Source organism: Bombus pyrosoma, linkage group LG15 (assembly GCF_014825855.1).
Source record: "Bombus pyrosoma isolate SC7728 linkage group LG15, ASM1482585v1, whole genome shotgun sequence".
Lineage (NCBI taxonomy): Eukaryota > Metazoa > Arthropoda > Insecta > Hymenoptera > Apidae > Bombus > Bombus pyrosoma.
In genome coordinates, this window is record NC_057784.1 from 8,694,093 (window position 1) to 8,719,946 (window position 25,854).

The 25,854-nt window shown below is 42.0% G+C and overlaps 1 protein-coding gene across 1 annotated transcript in view; it reads left to right on the forward strand.

Annotated features, from left to right (window-relative positions):
• Nucleotides 1–25,854, forward strand: part of LOC122575833 — a 131,186-nt gene that overhangs the window by 90,108 nt on the left and 15,224 nt on the right. Inside the window, exons 3-5 of the mRNA XM_043745298.1 lie at nt 4,719–4,854; nt 6,257–6,390; nt 16,169–16,412. Of these exons, the coding sequence (XP_043601233.1) occupies nt 4,719–4,854; nt 6,257–6,390; nt 16,169–16,412 (514 nt within the window). The remainder of the gene's footprint in view (nt 1–4,718; nt 4,855–6,256; nt 6,391–16,168; nt 16,413–25,854) is intronic.

Sequence of the window (25,854 nt, forward strand, 5' to 3'; positions counted from 1 at the left end):
CTGATGCATTTTCGCTGCAGGTTGACGTGTTCGAAGAGGAAACAGCGGCAAAAGCTGCGAACTTCTTTTGCAAGCCGATACAAGCACGTACTAGCGACGTCCATTTATCAGTCTGCCGGCTGTATTTCGAAAGCAAGTGAAGATAAGACCGAATAGCGGCCCGATTTTTCCGCCTTCGAGTGAAGCATCCTGTTTTTCCCCTCATCGACTGTACCGCCTGCTTCCCGCGATATCGTCGCGCTTTTCAAACTTTCTAACTGCGTTTTCTGCGGAAATTTTGCAACCCTCCCGAGAGTTGCCGTGTAACGAGCAAGTGTTCGAGGGATATGCGAGTTTTTAGAGGTTTCGAATGGTATAAGGGTTGTGCTTGTCAAGAGTGTGTTGTCGAGAGTGCTCGTAACTTGTCTATTTTTTTTCTTTTTTCTTTCACAGAAAATATTCGAAGAACATAATTATATAACATAAGAACATAATTATATCTCAAGATAGGCTGTTTAAATCCATTTAGGGGAGAGGAATATTAGAAATCAAATTCAGTTTCAAATTTGAAATTCGATCATTTGCCTCACGAAGTTTAAGCTCGTATTCTCAACTATTTCGCGATAGAAGCTCCCTTGCCGTATCGCTATTTCGATCAACCACAGGGTCAAAATCAATCAGACTTGACCTTTCCCCGGCAATCTCTCGATTCGTGAGAAATATTTAAATGGAGGCGCGAGTGGAAAGAAAATCACTGTGATGAAATAAAGGACGTCGGGGCGTGGAGTTGGAAGTGAGTAAAACAAGGAAGTCGGCCGACCTGGGATGAAATCCACTTGAATGGGGATTCCAAAGGGTCGTGTCGCGGTCGTAGCTCGCGCTATAAATCAGCCCTATCGATTTCTTTCGTCCGGTCTACGGTTCGGTTTCGCACTTACGCGCTCCCCCAGGGGTTGGCAAAAAGTTTCACGTCGATGTGACGCGCGCCACTTTTATCGGATCCACCTGATGTCACCATCCTCGCCAGAGTAAACTAGTCAGGCTTGTTCATTTTATCGCACAAAGAATTGCCAGCGCTTTTAGAACTTTGTGATCCCGCCGCTTTTCGTTAGATCGAAAAACAGTAGAGCGCTTAAACAGCGTTCTTACAACCGGTGGAACTTGCGATGCTAAATATTCGATCTGTGTTCTAATACCAATTTTTATATTAAAAACGCACGAATACAGAATGGATAATTTTTATCGAATAATTTTCTACATATTTCATCGTATATCGTTTCGAGTATCTCTGTTTCTCCCGTGTTTTCTCTCCATTGTATTTTGTTCTCGTTTCCATTTCTCATAGTTGTACGTTGTACGTCGTCGCTCAACGTTTTATACTTCACAAACCGATATTAGCAACGGCGATTTAAAAAACACAAAATGGATAGAAACGATATACAAAGTAAACACGAAAAGGATACGAGTACGTTAAAGCGGCGCGTTTAGATTCCATTTTCACGCTGTACCCAGCCAGCACCACGTTGCCCAAACATAGTATCGTCAATCGAAATTCGTTCGAACCATTTTCGAGGCAATAAAGAGGCAAACGCGACGCGTTTCGGCTCTATTTACCCTCGAGATCACGCGAAAATGACAGCTTTCAGATAAAATTCTATCTAACACCTAATTCTAACCGTAAGAAATTCTATCTAATGCGCGATTCTAATCTCCTGTAAAAGCTGTATTTATATGTAATTCTAATGTAAGAAAGTTCTATCCAATATTTAACTCGAGCCTCAAAGTAATCAATTAGTCACGTGAAACAAAATGAATTGTAAATATTAAACAAATCATTTTAAAAGGGCCTTGGTAATTTATTTAGGTCTGAAGTTTTTCTCAAGGAAAGCAAAGAGAGTCTGTAAACTACTTTTTAGTTGAATCGATAGGTTGGCTGCTATTTGCGAACGATGGCAAATGGATGCCGACAAGATAGAAGAGTTTCAAAACCAAGGCAATCGATTCGATTCCACTTCGACTCGGTTGCGAGACATTGGAAAACAAATTTTTCATTCGCGCGATGCATAGAGCTGGCTGATACGTATCTTTAATAAAATTTCCACACTGGTTTCCGAGGTGCTGTTCCGCTGACAACGCCGTTTTGTAGAGTCGCCGATAGCTAAAAAGGCCGAGACGGTGCATTAGTTCCAAGAAGATACGACTGGTATCGACATTTTTTAAGATACAAAGACTTCGTATTTGTCCTAATTATCGTTTCAATTCTTCTTTCATCGATCGTTTCTTTCTCAAAATATTAGATTATCCGAAAAGTTTCTTTCGTTCTATAAGGAAATAATAGACGAACAATGTTTTCTGTTTTATAATAGTTTATTGAATTATGCACGAACACAATAGTAGAAATAGAACAAAATTGATCATACCTAATTCAATAAAATAATATAAAACAAAAATTGTTGTTCATCTACTATCACCTTATGAAACGAAAGAAACTTTTCGGACAACCTAATATCAAGGAAATCCATAGAATTCTCTTCGTATACAATGAAAGGGAAAATTTTAATAAGGTGACAGTAAAATGTAGCGAAACGAAGAATCGTGAAACCTTAACGAAACATCGGTCTCTAATGGATTAGTATTACCAATATTACTATTTAGATCGTTTTATCTCCAACCACTATCTATTATCTGTAGCGGGATTATCAGAACCAACAGCCTGTTCATCCTGGAAACGACAAACCACCGCGATAACACGCGGTCTTCCTACGAAACCTGATTTATTCCTCCAATACAGCAAACAAATGGTAAAAGATCGGCTAGCGACAAGGATTCATAGAAGCAGCACGCGTATGAATAGCCTGTACGAGGTAGAGAATGGTTCGAAAAACAAGGTGGCGTATTGACGACACGAGACATCAGTCGTTCGTAAATCTTCGTGGAAAGCTATCGGTTCCTCGCGATGGGCTATGCCATGAAATAAAAATAACCATGGCTCGCCTAATATTTAAAATAACTGCACGAAAAGGAAATCCGAGTATTCGAAGATTATTTGATCACAACTGTCTTGATTCGTCTCGTATCAAATGACTCTCGTCGTCTGACGAAAATATAAAAATATCGATCTTTCGATATTTCGAAAGAACAACGAGAATCCATCGATGAAACGTCTTTCTACGATCTGCGGACGTTCCTTTCGTCGGTCCACCGATTCCATCAGAAGCGGAGGAAATGGTGAAAAGAGCTTGTTTCCGTATCCGGTGTAGTTTGTAAAGCAGGCAGAGGGAACCACCGCGATGCATATAAATGATTGCAACGACGAGGGGTCGGTCGAGGGGGTAGAATATAGTCCGATCGAGATTTAGACGTGGGGAGAGGGTTAGATGGAAGGTCGATAGTCGCGTGGAATACAAAGTAATTCTAGGGGGGGTGGGGGAGAATCGAGCTGGAAAGTAAAACGAGCGAAGCGAGCGGAGAAGATAGGAGAAAAGAGATTCGGGAAATTATACGCATTTCCGTTCGAAATTTATACAAAAGAGACAGAGTGGATAAGGTTCGTTTATGACGTTGCTGAGGAATCGTTATCAACGTTGGAAATCCGTAGGTGGATGCCCTGAAATTTAAAAGGGAGTCTCTTGTTTTATTTTTCTAACGTGGAATAATTGTCAGGGAGCAATCTGTTGGAAACTACGGTGAATAGATGGTATTACGTATATTCTCTTTTTTCTCCGTAAACAAGTGCAGAAAGTAATCACCATGATATCGTCTTGGTAGTATTATTTTTCCATTTATGTAATTCCTTTCTTCTATTGTATTTCCTATAATTAAGTTCTATTTATCCTGTCAATGGAAAGGAGCACAGTCTGTTGTTTCGTTGCTCGATCATAGAAATATTAATTTATCGTAGCAACTGTCCGAAGAATTACGTATGGCTGTAAACGAACTGTAAGCTGTATCGACGATCTTCAAAATCGTAGGCTCCTCCATCAAGCAGCGACAGTCCATTTTTCATGCAGAAAACTGATTTTCGAAAAGTTAAATAGAATGGGAGATAGTTCGCGAGAGATACGAACGTTCGAAAGAAATTAATCGAATCCGTGGAAGCGAGTGGAGCATTTTCCGGCGAGCCGATAGAAGAATACATTTTAGTCGGGCATCAATCCTGTAACCGAGAGTCGAGTCAACTTCCTGGCGGAACGATATCACCCAAAAGGAAAAGAAAAAGAAGAAGGTGCAGAGAAAGTTCCCGGTAGTTCCTTCGACGCTATCAGATTTCGAGCGGTTCGATCGCCTGTAAAAGTATCCTCGTGGTGGTTTCAAGCGAGGCAGCTCGTCTCCTCGACCTCTTCCTTCCGAATGGAAACATCGTTCACCAAAGCATCGATGATTTCCGGCCCCGCGAGTTTAACGCACGGTAGACGGAAACCGCGAGTCGAAATAGAACTTCGATCGACGTTTTCGGTCTTGGCGAGTTTCAGAAGAAATTTAGGAAATTTTTCTGAATGTGGTTTTGTATAATGATATGGTTAGGAAAGTTAGAATCACAAGTTTCTATTTAGTTAAACAATTTTAAACGATACCGTCTGCGTAAAAGGCGAGGAAATCAATTTCATATTCTCTGGCTGGTAGACAATTGTCTAGCTCTAGGAACAGTCTCTAAGGACGATCCTAATCGCTTATCTATGATAATAACACTGAGTCTAATATTCGTTATCAACGATGTTCGATCTGGATTTATTTTACAGGTTTCCAAATCGAACTCGAACGACGTAACGTTAGTCAACGTGTCGAGGAACCTGACGGGGTTGTACAAGTGCGAGGTGTCTGCTGGAAGCCCTTCGTACCACACGTTGATCAACAGGGCCAGAATGGAAGTAGTAGGTGAGTAGTGGTCGGCCTGGACTCGGTTCAGAATTAAAAAGTTTCACCGAGTAGACAAATCCTTCTGGTTGCTGAATCGCGCGAGCGCCATCCCGTAATGCGGCGCACGTGCGCCCCTACGTGACACCCATTTTCATGTTGCATTCGACGGCTCGCGGAAGACTTCCAACAGGAACGCGACTCGGCCCTCAACTACTATCGGAAGAACTCTCTTTCTCCTCGTCCCTTTTCCAGAATAGAAATTCGAACGTTGATGCCGCTTTAATTATCCACGGGCTGAGGAACTGGTTCCATTGTATCGAAGGATCGAACGGTTTGAAATTGAGAAACGTGAAGTAGTTATGAGTAATGGAATAGTTTTAAACTGAATTATTGTTAGATTCTGTAATTTGTACGAATTGTTGCTGGTATCTATCGACTGTGCGTCGGAGGATTACGAAACATAAATTTCGAACTCGAGTCAAGTCCGTCGAGATTTGAAAAATCAGGTTGATTAAATAAATCACGAATACGTAAATTTCTATTGCAAGTTGATCAAGTCTATCGAGACAAGAAACTGAACATTACGAATTAATTAAGAGCATCAAATTTTGCTTGATTTTTTAAAAATGGAATATACTCTGTCCAACTCTAAAAATAATAGATATGTCGGAGATGTAGAGACATCGAGCATTTCTTTTGGAATACTTGGGCTCGAGGTGACGTAACTGGTCGCTGAACGTAGCCACGGTCACGGGATGAACGTTTAACTTGGCAGAAGAAGTTCCGATATTGAGGGACACGCTGTATTAACGGACAAGCCCCGGCCAGGAGCAGTGTCGGCTCTATGCAGGACTGCCTAGCAACGACACCTGGAATTTTGTTGATATTTCTAATCATTTTGTAATTGGCAAATGAGATCCAGGCAGTCTTTTATTGTGATCTTGGAGAGTTTACGGATATCGGGGAGTCAGTCTAGAAGATACCAAGCGATACAGCTAACGTAATTTGCGATACAGAGAAAATACAAACTATTGTACAAAGAGTTTCCCGTTGACCGTGGATTCGTTCGAACCCAAGAATATTGTTAAAAGCGTTCATTAAACTAATTTGTTGTTAAACCTTGTAAAAGTTATATCTGTTCGCGTTAAACAATTTAAGTGTAATATAATTTAGTTAAGTTAAACAATGGTAAATCCAAATGAAGAATTAATACGCGCCCACAATTCAAATGATGATTCAACACAAAACTCCAACAATAATTCGACATATATATATATTTAAAATTAAGAAAGATCTCCCGAAACACTTGCAACCCCTTCCAGCTCACTCTTCGCATCGACGCCTCGACGTGTAGCTGGCTTTACGCCAGGCGTCGAGTTAGCAGTCGCGTGTGCTAAACAACGTAATTATTATGCCTTAGACGCGCCGAAAACGGACCCGACGATCGGTATCGAGAAAGAAAGGATCGCAGTGGGTGAGCTGCTGCGGGCGAACTGCACTACAGGCAACTCGAGGCCCGCCTCCGCCATTACGTGGAAGCTGAACAAGGATCTCGTAAGTATATCGTCGGGGTTCTCTCACGCCTTATTCCAAACCGCTATATATGTATGTCCTCGAGCCGTAGCTACGTGACCTTACTGGATGATTAAAGTTCCACAAGGAACACCCTCGCTTCGACTTCCATCTCGCCAACCTCTAACCCCTCGTTCCGTTACGTTCCATTTACCTTTTCACCCCGTTCGCCGTTCAGGTGAGCTCGTTGACACGAGGTGTTTCTCGCTGTAGGAATAATTTCAGAGGGAAAGGCGAAGAAGGGTGATTCGAGGGATGTGAAGGAAGGTGAATGAATTTAAGGAAGTACTTGAGGAGATTGAGGGTGCGGAGTGGAGAAGATTTTGTATTCGGAAGACGTTCCTTCCGAGAGAAATATATGAATTGTATTAGTCGATAGATTTTCCGATCTAAAAATATCTCACGAGTGTCGTGTACATATCCTGGTAATAAATATAAGAGTATCGTGCAACTATCCCGGATATCGCAAAGAAACAAATATTCCAGAAATCATCTTAAACATTTTAGACACGAGGATATGTGAAATAAGTAACAACTAATTCATCTGATCGTGTCTCGTTATTAAGTAGCGTATCACGAATTTAAATACAGAAATATTCCACAATTATCCTGAACATTCTAAACATTCTATCCGCAATTCTGTTCCACGTATTCTATTCCTTAAAAAAAAAGAAAAAAGAAAATGCCAATCCATTTGGCGACACCTGGTTATTGCCTCGTACCTATTTCGTACTAAAAACACGCGTGCACACAAATTTTCTCCAGGCCAGGAATTAATCAAAAACGTACCTCGCCAAGGTAACCAGAACAAAAACGATGGCCGTGGGTGGGGCCAGACAAAAATAGCCATTGGTTTTTGCGGCGACCCGTGATATGTCAAGGGGGTACAATAATAGCGGGGCGCGATTATTTCGAGTGAATTATTAATGTTGCCGGATATTAGGCCGGCGAAGAGCGACCGACACAAGCAAACACATATTCGGGCCCATTGTGACGGATTAATTAATTAGAGCAATTTGATGTTCCGCTTATAATTCGTAATTAATTTCCCCGCACGCGAACGAATTATTTGGCCACGTACGCGGCCCGTGTAAACAAGAGTGAACATAAATGATCGAGCCACGGTTCAACGGCTCGTATCCAGCAAACGGCAATTATTTCGTCGAAAAACAGAATAACGATCGATCCTGTTCGTTCCATCGTGCGATCGATCTTTTTCTTTGGATATTCCTTGAAAATAGATCAATTTCGCGAAAGACTCTCGAGAAACGCTCGGAGAATCCTTGATTCTGCGGTGAATCTCGTCGCAGAGAAATCCAATGTTAAGGAGGACACGATGAAATATGCCTCGCCCGATTTTTCGAAAGACTCCAGCGTAGAGAGGCGAAGAAGCGATGAGATAGCGTTGAGAATTCGCGTGGATGAGGATGACAGGTTCTTGGAATATGGCGGTCGTGTATTGTGTCGAATGCTCGATGATAGAGGAATTGTAGAATGATTCGAGAACTAGAGGGAAGGGTAGTGATACTTCAAAATTGATGGACCATTCTACAACGATGGAATTTCTCCTGCAACCGACGGTGTTTCGAGCACTTGAGAGTAAAGGGTCTGAAGCGTAAATTTACTTAAGATTAATCATTCACTTTGCAAATGTTTTTAATAATAGAACGAAAGTATACCCTTTTATAATGGATAATTTACGATAAATCGAACTCGTCGATCGACCGAAAACGATAAATTTGGGGATCGGATGGACTAAAGAGTTAGATGATTTCATTTCGAAGACACAACAAGTTAAATGAGTTTCAACGTGGCAAAGTATTCACTTAGAGGGCCGAGAAGACGAGCATAAATCAGATGAAGGCACACCGACGCGATAACCAATGGAAGGTCTGACGACAAACTAATGAATGCCGTTTTCCCTGTTACACTCCTATATGCTCTTCGAATAACCCCATCCAGGACTTTAATCGACGTCATTTGTCTTTCTAAGAATTTTCCCAGCACAAATCTTAAAGAACGTCGTGGAAGAAGATTCGAAGCCGGAATTTGATACCTGAAATCCAATTTGGTGGAGATATCGGTTCTAGAGGTAATCAAACGGGGCGAAAGTGACCGATCTTTTAAACGAGAAATAATTTGTCTCGACGAAATCTCAGATTGCTCTTATTTATTACGAAACAGCCACTATAAATGTAAAATAGGCGTGGACGACTTTTTACACGTCTATAACAGATTAGATAGAATCAAATTGCTTCTACTACAAGCTTAGTTGTTCGTAATGGATTAGATTGGATTAGATTGAATTAGATTGTTCTGGTTGAAAACAAATGAAATTAAAGTAAAATAGCGTCACGCCTACATCGTGAGGTGAAATAACCATCGCTACAGAGAGAAAAATAGAGATAAAAGGCCACAGGAAATTTGAAAAAATACGAGAAACAAGGATACAGTGCCAGTACTTTCACTGTCACCATCGGAAATATCAGACTAAAACTAAATTTCAAAGAACGATTCCACGTCGCAAAATAAAGAAACAGAACTAACATTAAACGACAGAAAATACCTATTAGCTTTCGCACCACGATTTGTTCGAAAAAAACTGTAGAAAATGGGACAAGAGAAAGAAGACAACGGGCGGAAGTGGCCGTAGCATCGCGTGTTCTCGATCGAAAACATATAACTCATCGGGGGTCATCGTGATCGATTAAACGCGTCGAGCCACGATGGTGCCTGCGATTTAACGGAATAATTCGGTTGATTTAACAAATACCGCGGAATAACGATTTATTTGCATACGAGGCATCGCGAGCCACCGGTTATCCACCCTCCCCTGTTCGTCGCTCCACCCTCACGCCGATTGCCCGGATATGTATCTCGATGGATCTCGATAAATTTAATTCCCGTCGCTATGCTATACACCCGTGCTACCGCACGAAAGCTCGGCGCTGAAATGTGAAATGACCAGGTAGTTACAGTCGGCCCCAGTGTTGATTGAAAAACAAAACTGGATCGAAGGCGTCGAAGATGGACGGAAATTGAATAGAACCGTGCCGACGTAACGCGATCGATCGGAACAAATGGCGCGTATGCCTCGCAGAATATAAAGGAACCAACCAATTTCTTTGATTTTCAAGCGGTGATTTTAAAGAAGAGGACGTTCAAAATGCAATCGCGTTCGAATTGTTTTCGATTTTAGTAAACAAAAAGTAAAGTAAAAAAAAAAAAAAAATAGCAAATAGAAATGCCTTGAAACATTAAAATATTTTACTACGCGCTGCCATAAACGCTCGGAGATGTTTATGTAAATATTTCAAGAATAAAAATCGAAATATTCGATTTATTTGATTTATTGCGCGTATGTTCCATAAAAGCTTGGATATATCTTTCAATTTTTGAAATAAAAGAATATATTCCTAACATTTTTCCACCGAACCCACCAATTTTTAACGAAACAGTACGTAAAACGGAACAGCGTATGAATATATTTCTTCGATCCTATTAAATAAAGTAAAAACAGTATCAAACAAGTTTCAGCGAATCTTCCAGAACAAATGTTGGAAAAATCTCTTTGAGAACACTTACGGGAACGTAAAAATGTTATTGCCGAGGAAGGATGTACATTTGTCGGAGGAAAACAAGGATAAAGCAGAGAGGAACGTGTTTAACAGCGTTCGAGTTCTAAGAAAAGTTGGCGATCGAAGCTCTCGAGGATCCCTCAGGGCTCTGCCCGAGGCTTAAATGGACCGCGATGTCGCGAGGAAAAGGATGCCGAAGTTATTTGCTCGACTTTAGTCGTTAGTCAGACTACTGTTCTTCAGACGGCGCGAATGTTTCCTGTTGTTCGGATTCTGCTCGCTTAATGCTTAACTCTTAACGTTCTGCGTTATTCGGTGAATTACTGACGCTAAAATGTATTGCTATATCAGATAAATATAGATAATGTATTATACATTTGTTACAAGAGATATCGACACGCTGTTGTATTTATTATATAGTTTACGTATCAATTAATTGGGTCCGAGTACATTAAATCTCGTGTTATTTAACGATACTATCGTATGACTAGAAAAATTTGATACCATCAAAGTGAAATATGTAAAATTTGATAAAAGGACGCTTCATTGAAAAATAGAGGTATCTGTCAATACTTTTTGCAATCATTATAAATAAATCTTCCATTTCCATTTTTTTTCACGCAAATCCATATTTTATAATATAGCGATCCATAGTTGCACTGTTAACAAATCAGTGAGCGTATCGGCTCCTAATATCTCAGTCAGTGGCGCTCTTCGATCTCTCTACCTGGTGGTGTTTCAACGCGTCGATAGCCCCTGGTCCACCGGTCCGAGATTTATTTGACGAAATAATTTTCCCGGTCTCGACGGGTTCGGGAAATAAATTCGGCCGCTTTATGGGATCGGATCGGTTATAATTAACGCGTGGCGACGAGAGCTGAAAGCGGCTGGCGATTTAGTTTCTCGCCGAACGAAAACGGGCCGAGAGACGATAGTGAAACAGAGTGGAAGGATGGATGGCCAGAGGGGAAAGGGAGAGGTCTCTAAGCGCGACTGAAAATTCGCGTGTCCAGCCTGTAACAATAGCCGCTGCGAAAATGCAGCAGGGACCAGCAATTTCACCCTGCCATTTTTGGCTTCTACCTGCACTAGCGAACATTGACACGCGTTACCGGGACCAAGCTATCCGTACCCTCGTCTTCTTCTTCCTTTCTCTTCTGATCCATTGTCGGCAACTTTCTTCTAACATCATCGCAGACCCTCGCCTTGTTTCTGCGCTTCGTTTTACGAACAGTCTCACGGTGAGTCGTTCAAGATTTGGTCGAACAAATTATTCAGAAAATGTGGCAAAATTTAATACAAAATGTAATTGAGACAATCGAATATCAAATTGAATAACTGATATCAAATCTTAAATAAAGATTCTATAAAGAAATATCTTGTTTAAAATTCTTCCATTTAAAATTTACTCAAAAACAAAGTCCAAAATGCTGTATAAGAAACTACGCTGTATTACAACCAAGGGAGAAAATTCCGGCAAAGTATAGCGATATTTCTTGCCAATGGTATACCGTGCACGAAACATGATCGTATCTAGTTTGTCTAGCTAAATGGTGAAATTGAAAGAACAGAGAATATCCCTCCGGCGAGAAAGCAAAGTGTTAACTCGGTTCACCCATCGAAGGAGAGGAGTTTCAAGGCAAAGGATTTATTCCAGCGAGCCTCGCGGGACGATGCAACTTTTAATACGATCTAGAGTTTTAAGTCTTCTCGAGCGAACTGTAAGCAGATATCTCGCGAGAAATATCGACGGAGGTAGCCTGGAGAAGTTGTTAAACGCGCGTCAGCTCGTGCGGAAGAACGACGGCCGAGAAAGGGGTGGAAACAGGTAGAAGTCTTGCGTCGTTCAAAGATCAAAATAGAAGCTGGGTTCATTGAGAAAATGCAGGTTTTTCAACCAGTGGTTTGCTCAACGATACCGGTCACCGGAATAGGAAATCGTTTCCATCTCTCCGTCACACAGAATATACAAACTGTTTCCGAAATCGTGGTACAAGCTGTGGGGTGGTGATTCTACGAGCAAAAATGAGTCGAAAAATAAAGAATAATATCTTTTCGACGTTTGCGGCTTCATTTTCGAGAAAAACGAGTTCGAAGATCCGCCAAGTGCGCGTGTACTAATTGTAAGCTTCCAGGTATCGGACTTCCCTTTCTGCTCGTACTGACAATAATTTAATTGGAGAGCAGCGGCTATGTATGCTGCAACATTCTGGGAAACATTCTGAGCACTTGTTACGTTAATAAAATAATGCCTTAGAAGGCAATACTCTCGTCTTTATTTACGAAAGCATTCGAAATGCGAAAATTGTGGAAATAAGATAACAGTAACGTCGTAGGAAGCAAACCGTTCGTGTTTACAGATATTAACACGAGGAGAGAGAGAACTTATTTTTACATGTAGAATTATCACCTGATCGCTTGTTGCACAATTTCAGAGACATCCTGTATACGTATACTGTATCCTGTATACTTTGCAAGGTCGTGCGTGTGTAGCGTCGCAAAAATGTACGCGTTCGCAGGTGTGCATCCACGAATACACAGACTGACTCCGGCAATATTGGAAGTTAAAAGCTTTCGCAGACTGCGAGAGTAGTGTTGGATGAAACTTAATTGCATCCTCCCTGCTCGAAGTTATTATTGGTTGCGCAGCTTCCTCTCTTCTGTGGTGGATTGAAGTGGTCTACTCGTCCTGTCGTTTTACATAATGATTCTTTGGAATATCGGTGGTTAATCGAGCTTCGCGATATTCTTGCACGCCGATGATTATGCTTAGCTTAATAATATAAAAAGCAGAATATTTTATTGGCCGCAGGTACGAAGCAAATCTACTTCGATGAAAAGTAACGAAAATCTGTAAAAAAAGCGTAGAAGAAACGCAACCATCCAATCTTGAAAATACAGTTCGACGTCCGTTAACCCGGTTTCCACTTGGGTAACTGGAAAACTCGGATGGCACGGGAACCCTCTCGTCACCATTCGTCCTCGAAAATTGCAACGCACCCGGAGATCACAGTCGCGCGAAGGGTTGGATGACGCGTTTATCGGTTTTCTGTCCGTCGTCTACAGGAAAGAAGCCTCTAACGAGCGATGTTTCTGGCGTTCCCGATTCGCGCGACGGTCTCCGACAAATCCGTGACACGGACACCACGATAATACATTTTCGATGGCCAGGCGCCTGGGAAACGGCCTTGTTGGATCCACGCGTACACCATTCGTCCCGTATCCCGAATTTGTAACTTTTTGTCCGAAGGCTGAGATTTGTCGCAGAAAATTCGTCGATGCTTCGCGTGGCTAAGCGAAAGTAGCGGCGGTGAGAAAATACGACCGAGTACTGGATTCCGGATCGGTGGAAAGAGCGCCCTCCTGGCAGAGGATCAAGTACCCACTTGGTGACTCCGGTCTCGAGTGTTTGTTTCAAAGCGGGTTTTGATTGAGCAAAAATAGCGTTGAATGAAATACGCACCATCGTTCAAAACTATTCGTACGCTTGTTTGCTTTTGACAGGGTGTGATTTAATTCCGCGATTACGAACGAAAGCATCGGTGGTGATTTTAGTATTTGTGATTTAGTTGGCCTAGGATTCAAATAAACAAAGATATTCTTCGCTGTATTGTTGTTCGAGGGAGTAGTTTGCGAACGAAAGAAAATTTCTCGTTGTTTCGTGCATGAATTTACGTATGGTTCGTATTCAGCCTAGTAAGTACCTTGTACAAACTGATCGATATCATCGACGTTGATTGTTTGACTCCTGAGAAATTAATTCGAAAGTGATCGATCGCGTATGTGGATACTAAAATTGAGAAATTTTCCCTTAAGACACGCGATCTTTGTTCGTAATAATAATCAAACCTTTCAATCAAAGATCGAAGGGAATTCGTCGATGCTTCATGATTATCCTGTATCCATTTGGAAATACTAATCGTCAAATGCAACAAGAGCTATCAACTCGCGGAAAGAACGCGACCTACATTCTGCCTAGAGGATCCGCGCTAGGAATTTTGTACGAAGCGGTATGGTTGTGCTGACGCAGACAAGATAAACGACAGTGGCAGGGAATTCTGAGAAAACGATAAAACTCGGCGAATTTACAACGACGCGGAATTCCGCCAGGAAGACTCGAAACGCTCATAAAGTTTTCGCAATATGACGAATCACAGAAAATCGTATTTTCAACGAGAAGATATCGCGATGACAGTCGGAGAAGAAGTATAGGGAATACCGAAGGGTATCTGCGCTTCATCAGCTAGGGCCGATAAATCTCGAACGATCGTCGATATCTGGCTGACGAAGTTTCCACGTTGGGATATCCAGTTAATTATATTTCACCACTGCGAAATTAACGAGAGATGTCGCGTGATCAAAGTATTCTCGAGAGATCACCAGCTCGTGATTACGTTCCATTTCCCGCCGGGAAAATCACTGTCTCGAGGATAGGGTTGGATTAGAAGCTACAACGCGATTGCAGTCGATAGGGTTGGATCAGAGGCTGCAATGTGGTAGCAGCTGATCGGTGACACAGAACAAAATTTGACGTGGTGACTCGACAGCTTTTGATCGTTAGTCGATCGTCATTCAGGACACTTAAGACGGGACGGTTTAAAATTTGTTCTACGACTGCTACTTATCTCTGTCTGAACTTCAACACCATAAATTGTCTGAGAAGGTCGCATCCACTGTACCAGAATTTGCCATCTTCCCAAACGAGTAACTTCCATCGCCATTAACCATCGCGTGTCAACGTTGCATCGAGGAACACGCTCGATCTGAATAAAAGTCAGGAACGACGGCATACGTTCTCGTTCAATGAGAATTCCGTGTGACGTCGATATCGCTGGTGAGAGAAGTCGCCATATCACGGGATAAGGCGATAAGGTGAAGAGAGAGAGAGAGAGAGAGAGAGAGAGAGAGGGAGGGAGGAAGAGTAGAAACGGCGATACGCGACAAGGCACAAGCTTTATGCATTATGTTTTATGAACAGAGACCGCGTAGTCTCGCGTCATCGCGAGCCCGCGAACTTAATGCACAGCCCCTCGTTTGTTCCCCGAAGTAATAACTCCGAGCGACTCTCGTGTCGCGTCTCCTCTGTTTCTTTAGCCTTTCTTCTTTCGTCTCTGAAGAAAACCGGGAAGAAGTAAAGCGAAGGAGGAGGAACAAGATGGGAAAATGAAAAGAGAAAGGTTCGAAGCTCCTCTTCCCGCCGTTCATTTACCTTAAGAGCAACGAAACTGCGTAATATCTTTAGAAGCAACGAATTCATTTCTGAGAGAGACGTTGCAGAAGAATCTGTGGAGACGCCGTCTTCGATGGCAAGCAGGAAATTGGATTGACTAGCGAATCTCTGATAGGCGATCGATAATTATTTGTTCAGGAAAACGTTAAGAGGTCTGGGGAATAACGTAATAACTGCGTAGTAACGGTTTGAACGGTGTATCGCTCGATGGACAATGTTTCGTGCTTTGGAAAGCGAGATTAGATTAGGTTCGTCGAGTCGTCTTAAGAAAGATGTCAAAGGAGAAGTGTTAGTTGCAGTTGTCGGCTCGGAATGTGCATACACGACAATCTGCAGGATAGAGATTTTTCTAATTGAAGTTTTTGGTAGTTGCGAAGAGTATTTTATTTATTCAATGCTTTGAATAAGACAACACGGCACATTTTCCCGGCGCAAAATCATCGTCGTATATTCAACGATAGCGGTTTTCTAGCAGTGGCATAATAATTCATGCTTTATACATAAAAGTATATACAAGTATATACAACGTCGAGCTTCAGAATTAATTTGTTTCATTTTCTAGCCGCTAAATATTTATTTGACGTGTACACTTGCTTTAGTGCATTGTTAACGGACAAACATTCCCTGCCTTGAAGAGTATAGCGAAACTAATTTTCTAATTAAATCCTGCCTAACCGTTAGCGGTAAATGAAAAATACAAACCCTCGTTTTTTCCGTCGACAACAGAAAACACAAAATTAAAAGAAGAAAGTAGAATGAAACGACCTCGTTGAAATAACCGAAGCTTGCCATGTCTTCTTGTAACAAATATCGAGATCATCAATGGTCTTCAAATAAAATTAAATATCCTGCGAATGATTCTGATCATCTTTATTCCAAACTATTACGATCACTTATAATCCAAAGATATCAACCGAGAATTAAACTTTTTCCCTGTTTGAACATGTTGCAGATCACGAACAACAGCATGACGTACAGAACCAGATACTTGGTCATTCCACAGGACGACGATTCGCAAGTATCGAAATCGACCATAGACTTCAAGGTGACGAACGACATGTTTCGTAATGGACGATTGGTCTTGCGCTGCACCGCCTCCATCGCGGACGTCTACCAGAAGTCGGCTGACATCGAAATCAGCGAGGACGCACCACGCATCGCCTCGATCACCGGCGAGTCACCACCTCGTGGACATCGTAAGTAAAAGCTACAATTGTAACGATAATGTAATGATAATTGCAAGGTGGAGTACGATATCCGGAAGAAGATCGAATAATTCATTTATAGCAAATTCCCCAACAAATTGACCAAAAGATGCAAGTATTCTGGACATCTTTCGAATAGCTGCACTTTATTGCGAGGAAAATTCCACGAAAGGGGATTGAGGGGCGGTAAAAGGCGGGAGAATTATCAGAAATGGGATCGCGTTTAATCAAGGCGTTATTCAATCGCGCGCCATTTATCGCTCGGCTGGATCTAAATTGTCCTAGCTGGCAATTGAAATCGTCAATACAAAGAGGTGGCAAGATAACTGCAAGCTGAACTTTCCCTGTGTGACGAAAGAGGATAGGAAGGTCACCGAGAGAAACTGTACGCCAGGCAATCGGTATCGATTCTATATTCTCGTTTATACGTCGCAAAGAACAGCGATGTAGCCGCGGTGAAATTTTCAAATCGAGTCGAATTGGACAAAAGCGGAGGCGTCTTCCAGCGTCCGGACTCGATCGACCAGATCGACGTTGTTAATTGCGTCGTTCCGATCTAACGAGGCGAATACGAATCGCGCGGATTTTATCTTTCTTCCAGCTCACTGACCTCCCGATTTTAGGGGCGTAATCCACGACGAACATGCAGGAAGGGGTTGTTACCGGTCTAACTGAATGCACCGAGATTTTCAAGGAATCTTGTCAAGGAAGATTGGGAAAAGTAGAGAAGGAACGAGAAGGTAGATCGCTTATGGATTGCAGGTATTTTAATACGGCCTTGGAGTTTCTCTTCTATGCTACAGAATGAGATTGAAATTTTTCACTCGATTCATCGATTGGTAATTGCTGTCGAAAGAAATTCATTCGTTGCCTAATAACAATAATTTTGATTTGTCAAAAATTGAGATTGATTTGTGATAAAACATAAATATACATATTTGAGGATAATTAGAGGGGATATGGTGGAAGAGAGAATTTATTCCAAGTTGGAGGGAACACGTGTCCACGTCTGTCCGCGCGTGTTAACAATGATAAACTGGGTCTGATCGAGGAGAGCAAAGCGTTATCAATCACACTCCATTACGACTCGCTACAGCTAAGCACTTTTATCGCAATCCGTCCTCGACTAGAGTTACGTTCTGAAACGAGCTGAGAAGATTCAATAAATCCTCGAGTCCTCGTAATTTCCTTATTGCATCGCTCTCGATAAATCGTTCAAGCCGCTATCTCTAGAAAGCCTAGCAAGCTTCGTCTCAATTTACCATTGCATTTTCGCCAACTTTCTCTTCGTTTCGTTATCATACACTTTTACAAAATATTCGCAACAGTGAAATTGCTTTGAGCGATAAAAAACCAATCGGTTAACCGTTGGACAGACGGCCAACACCGAGCCAAATCTGGTTCATGCACATATTTCACGTTTATTATTTTCTATGTTACGTTTATTATATATTATACGTTTATTATTAATTATATTATCCGACCGAATTATTGTACATAAACTGCTCTCCAGCCGGTTTCTCGTTTAATGTCTATAGAATGAAATATTCCACGTTCGTGGCAACAATGATCCAACTTTCATTGCAAGAGGATTAATTTTGTGAAAATGATTAAACGTGAAAAAAATTTACACGCAGCGACGAATAAAAATATCGCCGCAAAACGGGTTTTACTCGTAACGTAAAATTCTGTGCAGATCCATGAAGTTAAAGTTCAACTTTTTGCACTCGAAGAATTTTATCGTATTTTCATTTCTCGTTTGGATGATGTAACAATTGGTTGCGATAGAAGTCACGAACATCGGGCACCAGATTCTCGTAAACACTCGTTCGTACGATCTTCGTTCATTAGCGATAAATGTGCGACAAGGATCGTCGTTATTTTACATATACATTAACTACTATAGCAATCGCTAAACAATGCAATTATTTCGATGTTACGTTTAAATCGTGCTCGGCATGCTTCATTAACGAAGCCAATAATATCGTATTTATCACTTCTATCCCTTTAAAATACCGGGGAATTTCGAATGAAAATCGGCTACGATTGTTCGTAACAAATCGATCGAATTTCTCATTAATTTCAAAAAAATGCTTCATCGTTAATCAAAACTACAGGATGAAAGGTAACGAGTGCTTTTCATCAACTTTTGGCGCTTAATTAGGAATATATTTGCATTTTTACTAAATTCTGATTATTGTTATTATTATTAAAAATCGCCTTTTTTCGTTATAATTTTCCTCAATACTCGAAGCTTAACAAACTTTAGCTTACAATAAAATAAATTATCTTGGTTTAGCAATAAAATAAACATTCTGTTTGTGGTTAAATGTTAAGAACACGCGATATTAATATTGTGATTCTATGAATGAAACGTCGAATCTAAAGAAACGACGAGCACGTAAGATTTAGCATTCAGCCAACCGTTCCGTGCTAATTAACGGAAAAAATGATCCTGAAGCACAAAGAACAAGTCTGCGTCTCATTGTAACATCACAGAACCAACAACAGCGGTGAGATAGCATTTACAATCATGCAGATCACGTCTAGTCAAGCACGATCTTTCATGTAAACCATGCCGCTTCGCGACAGTTATACGGCTGTTACGGTGGTATCAGTCCTCTGCCAAGGGGGGAGTCCGATTGTTCCAGCTGGAAAAGCAAAGCTGTTAGCTTGTTACGGGAAATGGGATCCATGGTCGAATCGTTCGCCACGATCTCACTGTCTGTCGCGGCTTTTCCTTTCACCGAGCAATTATCCTACCCGCGGCCATCGACTTCGCTCCTACTCTCGTAGATGCTGTTTGTAACAGCGCGGTTTCGATTTCCAGTTTCATCCTACACGGTGTGTGTACGTGTCTATGGATTCCAGGTAATTGATGTCGGGGTGAACCGGGGGACAGTGAATTTCGAGGAAATTAGAGAGAGGTCGAGGAATTAGATTTGGCGAGAGGATATGTGTACGTATGTTTGAAACGAAGTAGGATTGGATATTTAGTGTCAAAATTGCCTTTTGAAACGGCAGAATTTATTAATTAAAGGTATTTTTACTTTTGTTTCCATCTCGGTTAAGGTTTTATTCCACGCGTGCGAAATGTCCCTTATCTTTTACTTATTTTTCCCCCCATTTTTTCTCACAGCGAAACACGCTTTGTTTCGCGCGAAAAATTAAACCCGACACTCGTGGAGTTTCACACGAGTCGCCTAATGAAGACAATTTCACGGCTGGGTGTCGACAAGGGGATCGCGAAATCTCGTCAGAAGAACTGCGTTGTTCGTCCTTTCGCCATCGACTGCCTATTGGCTGGGGATTAAAATTGAAAAAAGGAATCTGCGGTCCAGCGACCACGGTGATCGAGGTCAAGCGAACTAAAAGGAAAAAGAACAATCTGCAGTAAAGAGGAAAGGGTTGGAAAAAGGTGAACCGACAAAAAGCGTGAAAATGCAAGGCTTTATCCAGCCGAAGCTACCGGAGGATTTATTCGATAAAATTTCGTATATGAAATGTGCACGGCCATGAACGAATGCACCGTACAGGATGCGTAATTACACATGCATCAAAGTATACGTAGTCATCTGTACGTGCGTGCACTCGATGTTTTGGAAAGAATTGATTAACGTCTGATGAAAAATTCATAAATATCGAAATAGCAAATCAAGCGTGTTTCACACTGGCCATATTTTATTATTTTCAGAGATATTGACCTTTTTGAAACTATTCGTTGAATGGTTCAGTAGCGAAGAATATTTTCTAGAGTCATAGCCATATTTTAGTTTCTTAGCAATTGTTCAATTTATAATTAGGATCGACAGTCCTGCCGAACCCATAGATAGTCATAATAGGTCGTAATGGGGAAAAAATCTGAAACACCTTGTATAACGTGCGGATATATCGGCTGGATGGCATGGGTGCGGGTTAGAGTGGCACGTTAATAAAACCAGGGCGTTAATTGCTGAATTCCCCATTGATTAATGGCGCTCGAGGCTTCGTTGAAGGCAAGAGGCAAGTGAGCCGCCAATTTCACGAAGGAAATAGTTCGGTGTCTGCGTTACAGGCGTTTAAATTGCGGAAGTATTCCTTCATTGTGCTCTGCACACCATTCTCTTCTTTTTTCTCTCTCAATTCTTCAGAACCATCCATAAATATTCCATCAATAATGTAGCTTCCTACCTTTTTCATTATCGTTTCCAAATTTTCCATGAAAGCATTTGTAATATCTAATTATTGTTCGATCAACACACGTCGATTTCGATACGATTGTCGAAATTTCCTCGTACAACGAACAAAATGCGAAGATATTGTAGGACAATTTTATTTTATCGACCGCTACCGACATTTTCAGAAATCAAATCATCTTTCCCTTTTTCTATGGCGATAATTTTCCTAATAATCAGAATAAATAAATATTTGCATTACCAAGTGAAATGGTATCAGAAATGGCCATTAGCCCTCCATCACGCAAACGCAAATGCATGCATCACAGTATTCTGGTACGTAATAACGGTTCGCAGTCACGGACGTTCATCCTCACGCTCGTCTGACGTTAGCCTTGAGAGAAATCCGCGCTGAAATATCGCGGAAATCTGTGACGTCCGGTCTGACGTGGCGCTCAATGGATCATATTCCTCTAAAATATCTTCATCGAAACCATCCAATCTCCTTAAACGTAGGATACCATCACATTTTTCTCGACTTTGAACAATTCCTCCTCTTTCTTCTCCTTTACTGCCTTCGCTTCTTTCTTGCAGCCTTTTACGATTTTACAAAGAGCTATCTCGCACCAATAAGGCCGTATAATTAATCCAGATCGTTCCATCGGTAGCAATCCTACGCGCCGTTAACGAGTCCTAGCGAACGTTCGGCTTCCTTCCTTTGATTAACGCTCATTCTGAACGCTCAAGGGGTTGAAACGTTTGCAACAAGGAGAACGAACACTCGTTCAGCCCTTCTGCCGTAATATACCTTTTTCTATATCGTAGAAATGGTACAGAAATTAAATCGTTGCTGCGTCGCTTTGGTAAAAAATGCGGGATTCTACGGTGTAATTGGGTCTGGAAAAGTAATCGCTCAAGTTTGAATCGTCATTTCGTACAACATTCTACGTATACCGTATTTAATTAGAAACTAATAAATTTCTAATCCAATTTAAACAGCTTCTCGTAACACAATCTTCAATTAATGAAAACTCCTTCATGCCAAATCGACAATACCGAACCGTCCAAAATACCATACAAGTCGTCTAAATGTCTTTATTCGCAATTGATTCATTCTTAAGAAACAGCTCTCCATAAACGAAACGTTAAGCGCTAGAACTTGGTTCGATCCAATCGAATCCACATCGAAACCTTCTTAGCAATTCCATAAAAGTAATCCAAATGTCTTTATTAGTTCGCGTCCAGTCAATTTCTGGCAAGCATCAATTACTTTTTCATTAAAAACTCTTAACCACCACCAAAAAGAGAAACAACCTCCTTCCAAACCTAACCTAACCTAACCTAACCCAACCCAAATCAATTCAAATCGATAACACCGATCAATCGAAAACGCCATTAGAACGACATGGGAGTGGCTCAAATGTCTTCATTCGCGTACCAGCCGTAACCATAGCTCGCTATCGTTCGAGGGTTGCAACGAGGGTGGCTCGTTTACGAGCACGCTGACTCATCTTTCGGAAGAGGGATGTCACATCTGATTTACGCGGTTCCTCGCGATTTAAAAAGAGAATTTGATGACCGACACGCGGAGTCCGTCAGTAGGACGCGACAGAAGTTGGTCGGCGTCGGACGTTCCAAGTATTCACCGATGGCGTGGCTGCCTAAAAAATTGCCAATACCATTACTCCGCGGCGAAAGTGCCGGAAATCGAACCTCCTCTTTATGCTGTCCCGAGACGAGTCTCCGACCAAACGAACCGGATCCGCTAAACTCTCTCGTGTTCGAAACGTTTACCTCGCTTCTGCCTGTACACAGATTTTACCTTTCGTTGCTTTCCGCCGTTTTTAGTAGTTGGGAAAGGTATAGAAGCTCGTTGTCAGAATAAGGTTTTCGTCGATGGTTTTTAGGGCAACTTTTATGGCGTGTTTGCAGCTTTCGAAATCTTGTTTGCTTCAGCGTACTCGCGACAGAGTATTCAATTGCTGCTGTTTGGAGTTTGCATGGTTTGCAGCGGTGACGGTTCTTATTTTTAACATAGATCGTCTCCTTTTATCAATTTTTGCTCTTGCTTCGTGAGAATGTATGGTTACGTAAAGATGACTAAAAATATATAACGGTAGAAAGAAAATTGCGAATTGTCTATCGATAAAAATGTTTCGGCAAATCTATCGCGAAAAATCGCTATATTTACGATCCACTCTCCTTTTTCTCGATCACGTCCTTTTCGAGAAAGACCTGGTAGGTGATAGATCGTGCCATTGAGTCGCCGTTATCATTCGATTCTTGACATTCGATCGACGTCTATGAATGACTATTCACATGGATCTGGTGCATATTACAGCGAAGGGAAGTCGAAGGGCGAAAGGGATCTATGCTACCAAAGGACGATGCTTTACACGGGAAAAAGTAATTCGCTAATGGCATCGCGAGATGCGCAAACGCGGTCTGGTATTCTTCGGAGTGACGATGCCTTTTGGAAAAAGCAATCCTCGATCCTATGGCTCGACTTTATCCAAGTGTATCCGGCGCTCGTACGGGTTCGTGATATTTCAAGGGATATTCCGGTAGTTCGAGGTTGCGATTGAACTTCACTGTCTTCTTCATCTTGGAAAAGGGGTCTCCGGGCAAACTTACGCTGCCTGGTGGATTTCGGTGTAGTAATTTCATTCGAAACGTCGAATTCCAATTGTCCTTACCATTTCGTGAAAGTTAACGCTACTTTTAAATTATATTCGTCAAAGACAAAGGAATTACGAAGATCCGTAGTAGTTTCCTTTAATTCGTCAGATTTTTCACGACAATGTTTTCCAAGGTAATACGGAATTTCAACCTGACCTCGTTTTAAATTCTTCAATCTAGTGCCACACATAGCGATTCGAAACTTTCGATAGTATCTAACCCACAAGCTCTCCAACATTTCGACTCTCGAAAATCCACGACTCGGAAAATTCCAGCAAAACAAAGTAATCCAAGTTGACTGACTGCAGCTCGCCAGATTTCAAGATTCCACTCCTAAACACTAGCGGCGGAGGCGTCTAGCGAGGATGAAAGTCGAAAGTCGAGAGTTTGAGCGAAAGGCAGGAGGATCGTTGGTGACAGGTCCCGGTTAATATTCATCCCCGTAACGCGACCGTCCCACGGCCGTTTCTTCTGTTCGATAAGGTTCGCGGCCGATACCCTCGACAATCCCTTTACCCTCTCGGCCGCTTCTTTTCTCCTCGTTCCTATCCTCGACTGGAAATTCTCCCTAGAGCATCCTCCTTGCTCTCTCGCCAGGAATATGGCCGAGGCATTATCAATGCGAGGCGAGTTCTCCACTGCACTTTCGAGGGTATCCTGGAATAGTAAGGAGAGTGCTGGCTGTGCGCTTCGAAGTCGTGGAGGGAAAATCTAAGGAAGGGTGAGTGGTGGATAGAGTAGGAGAGCTAAGAGGAAAAAAAAGTGAAGGAAATGGAGAGGAGATAAAAAAGACGAGAAGACGGAGGAGTGGAAAAGGGGGTTGGACGAACTATCTGGTTCGATTAGTAACTCGGTAACGTAAGCTCCGTCCAGTGAGACTGTTTTTCTTTCGGTCTTGGAATTACGTTCAAGCAACGTTCGAGGGTAAGGGATTTCAGATCCGGCGGTAAAATGCAAATATGGAAATTTATTCTCGTCATCGTGTCTTATCTGCAGCTTGCGCGTTAATAAGGGGGTCGAACGGACTCTGCGATCCTTTCAGGTTTCCTTTTTTGATTCGCTCGTGGAAAGTTTACGAGCGTGAGTGCTTTGACAACGAAAAGTTTGTTTGAAAAACGCTACTCGTGCAAAATGAGTAAATTAAAGAGAGAGTTTGACGACTTTATCGATTAAACGAACCAGGTGTAACACGTTTGAGGTACAATATCGTTATCTCGTAACCGAGTATCGATTTCACCAAGTTCATGGTATTCAAGAACATTGACATGGACATGATACGCTTGTTACAGTGCTCGGTATCTAACTAGATCGTTGTAAACTATCGCTGTCTGACGATCTGTATAGAAACGACGATAACTAAGTTCCCGCGTTCCTGTATCGGAAACGAGTAGCATACTTTTTCTTGGCAATTCAAACAACGCCAATCTTTCGCGGTACAGCTTTGTCTGCTTAATTATCATTTCCAAACTAATTATTTTAACCAGCTATCGACGTCGGTCCTACCTAACTAATAATGACACCATTGTATTTATTCTAATTAATAATGAATAATAATAAACCATCACTGTATTTATTTTAATTTACATAAACAATCGCAAAATATCCATTTCGAAGAATTCTAGCGTTGAAGCGTCCCAATTAATCACCGCGCCTGGAAGATCCAAACACCCCACGTTCAACCGCGGTCCGACTCTCCTGAAGCTGTGAAATCGAAGCGAAAGAAGCAGTTGGAGTTGCAGTCTAGCTGCGGGCGGAAACGGTCGTAAATCGAGCCACGGCGTCACTTTCCTCACCGAGGAAATTAATCCCCGACTTTTCAACGAAAACCTAGACGAAAGCCAGTTCGTGGTCGTTTTCGAAATCCATTTCTGTATTCCTCCCTCACATGGGGTAAGCCCATCTGGCGTCGTGCAATCAAATCGACGGTCTCGGCCAATTTACCAAGCCATCCGAAATTGTTTCGTTTTGATTGACAAGCCGGACAGGCCGGTGACCGCGTGCCGGTCAGTTCCATCAAAGCAACCGCGGAGACAGCGTTTCGCGCGCGGATTATTTCGCTCAGAATGCCACGTCAAAGCGGATCTTGTGAAATCGACTGGGAATTTCTGCTTCGACATATGTGCTACATATGTTAGAAACGGAGCGAAACGTTCTCCAGACCAAAGATATTGCCGTTTAAGACCACCGATGGCTAAATTCCCCGTGCTCCTGAAGATATTTTGGCGAAAGAAAGAAACACGAAGATATCGAGGCAAAGTAGTTTTCGTGCTCGAGGAAAACCGATGCTGCTTTTCTCCTCGGTTAAAAATACGTTTGCAATGGTTTTCCTCCCTCGTTAAATGATCCGACAACGATCGCAATATCGTCGCTGTCATCCTTGATCTATCGCGAACCGAAGCCTTTCTATTCGACAAATCCGTCATCATCCGACGTAAGGTATCCCAACGATCCGTTTCGCACACTTAAGCGCTTCAGCACTCGCGCAATCGAATCTCAAACAGCCGATCGATAATCACGATAGCGGTACCCGGGAACGCTGTCAAAGCTGCGACGTACTCGTTTCAATCTCGAAACGAGAAAACACCCCTTGGAAAAAGGAC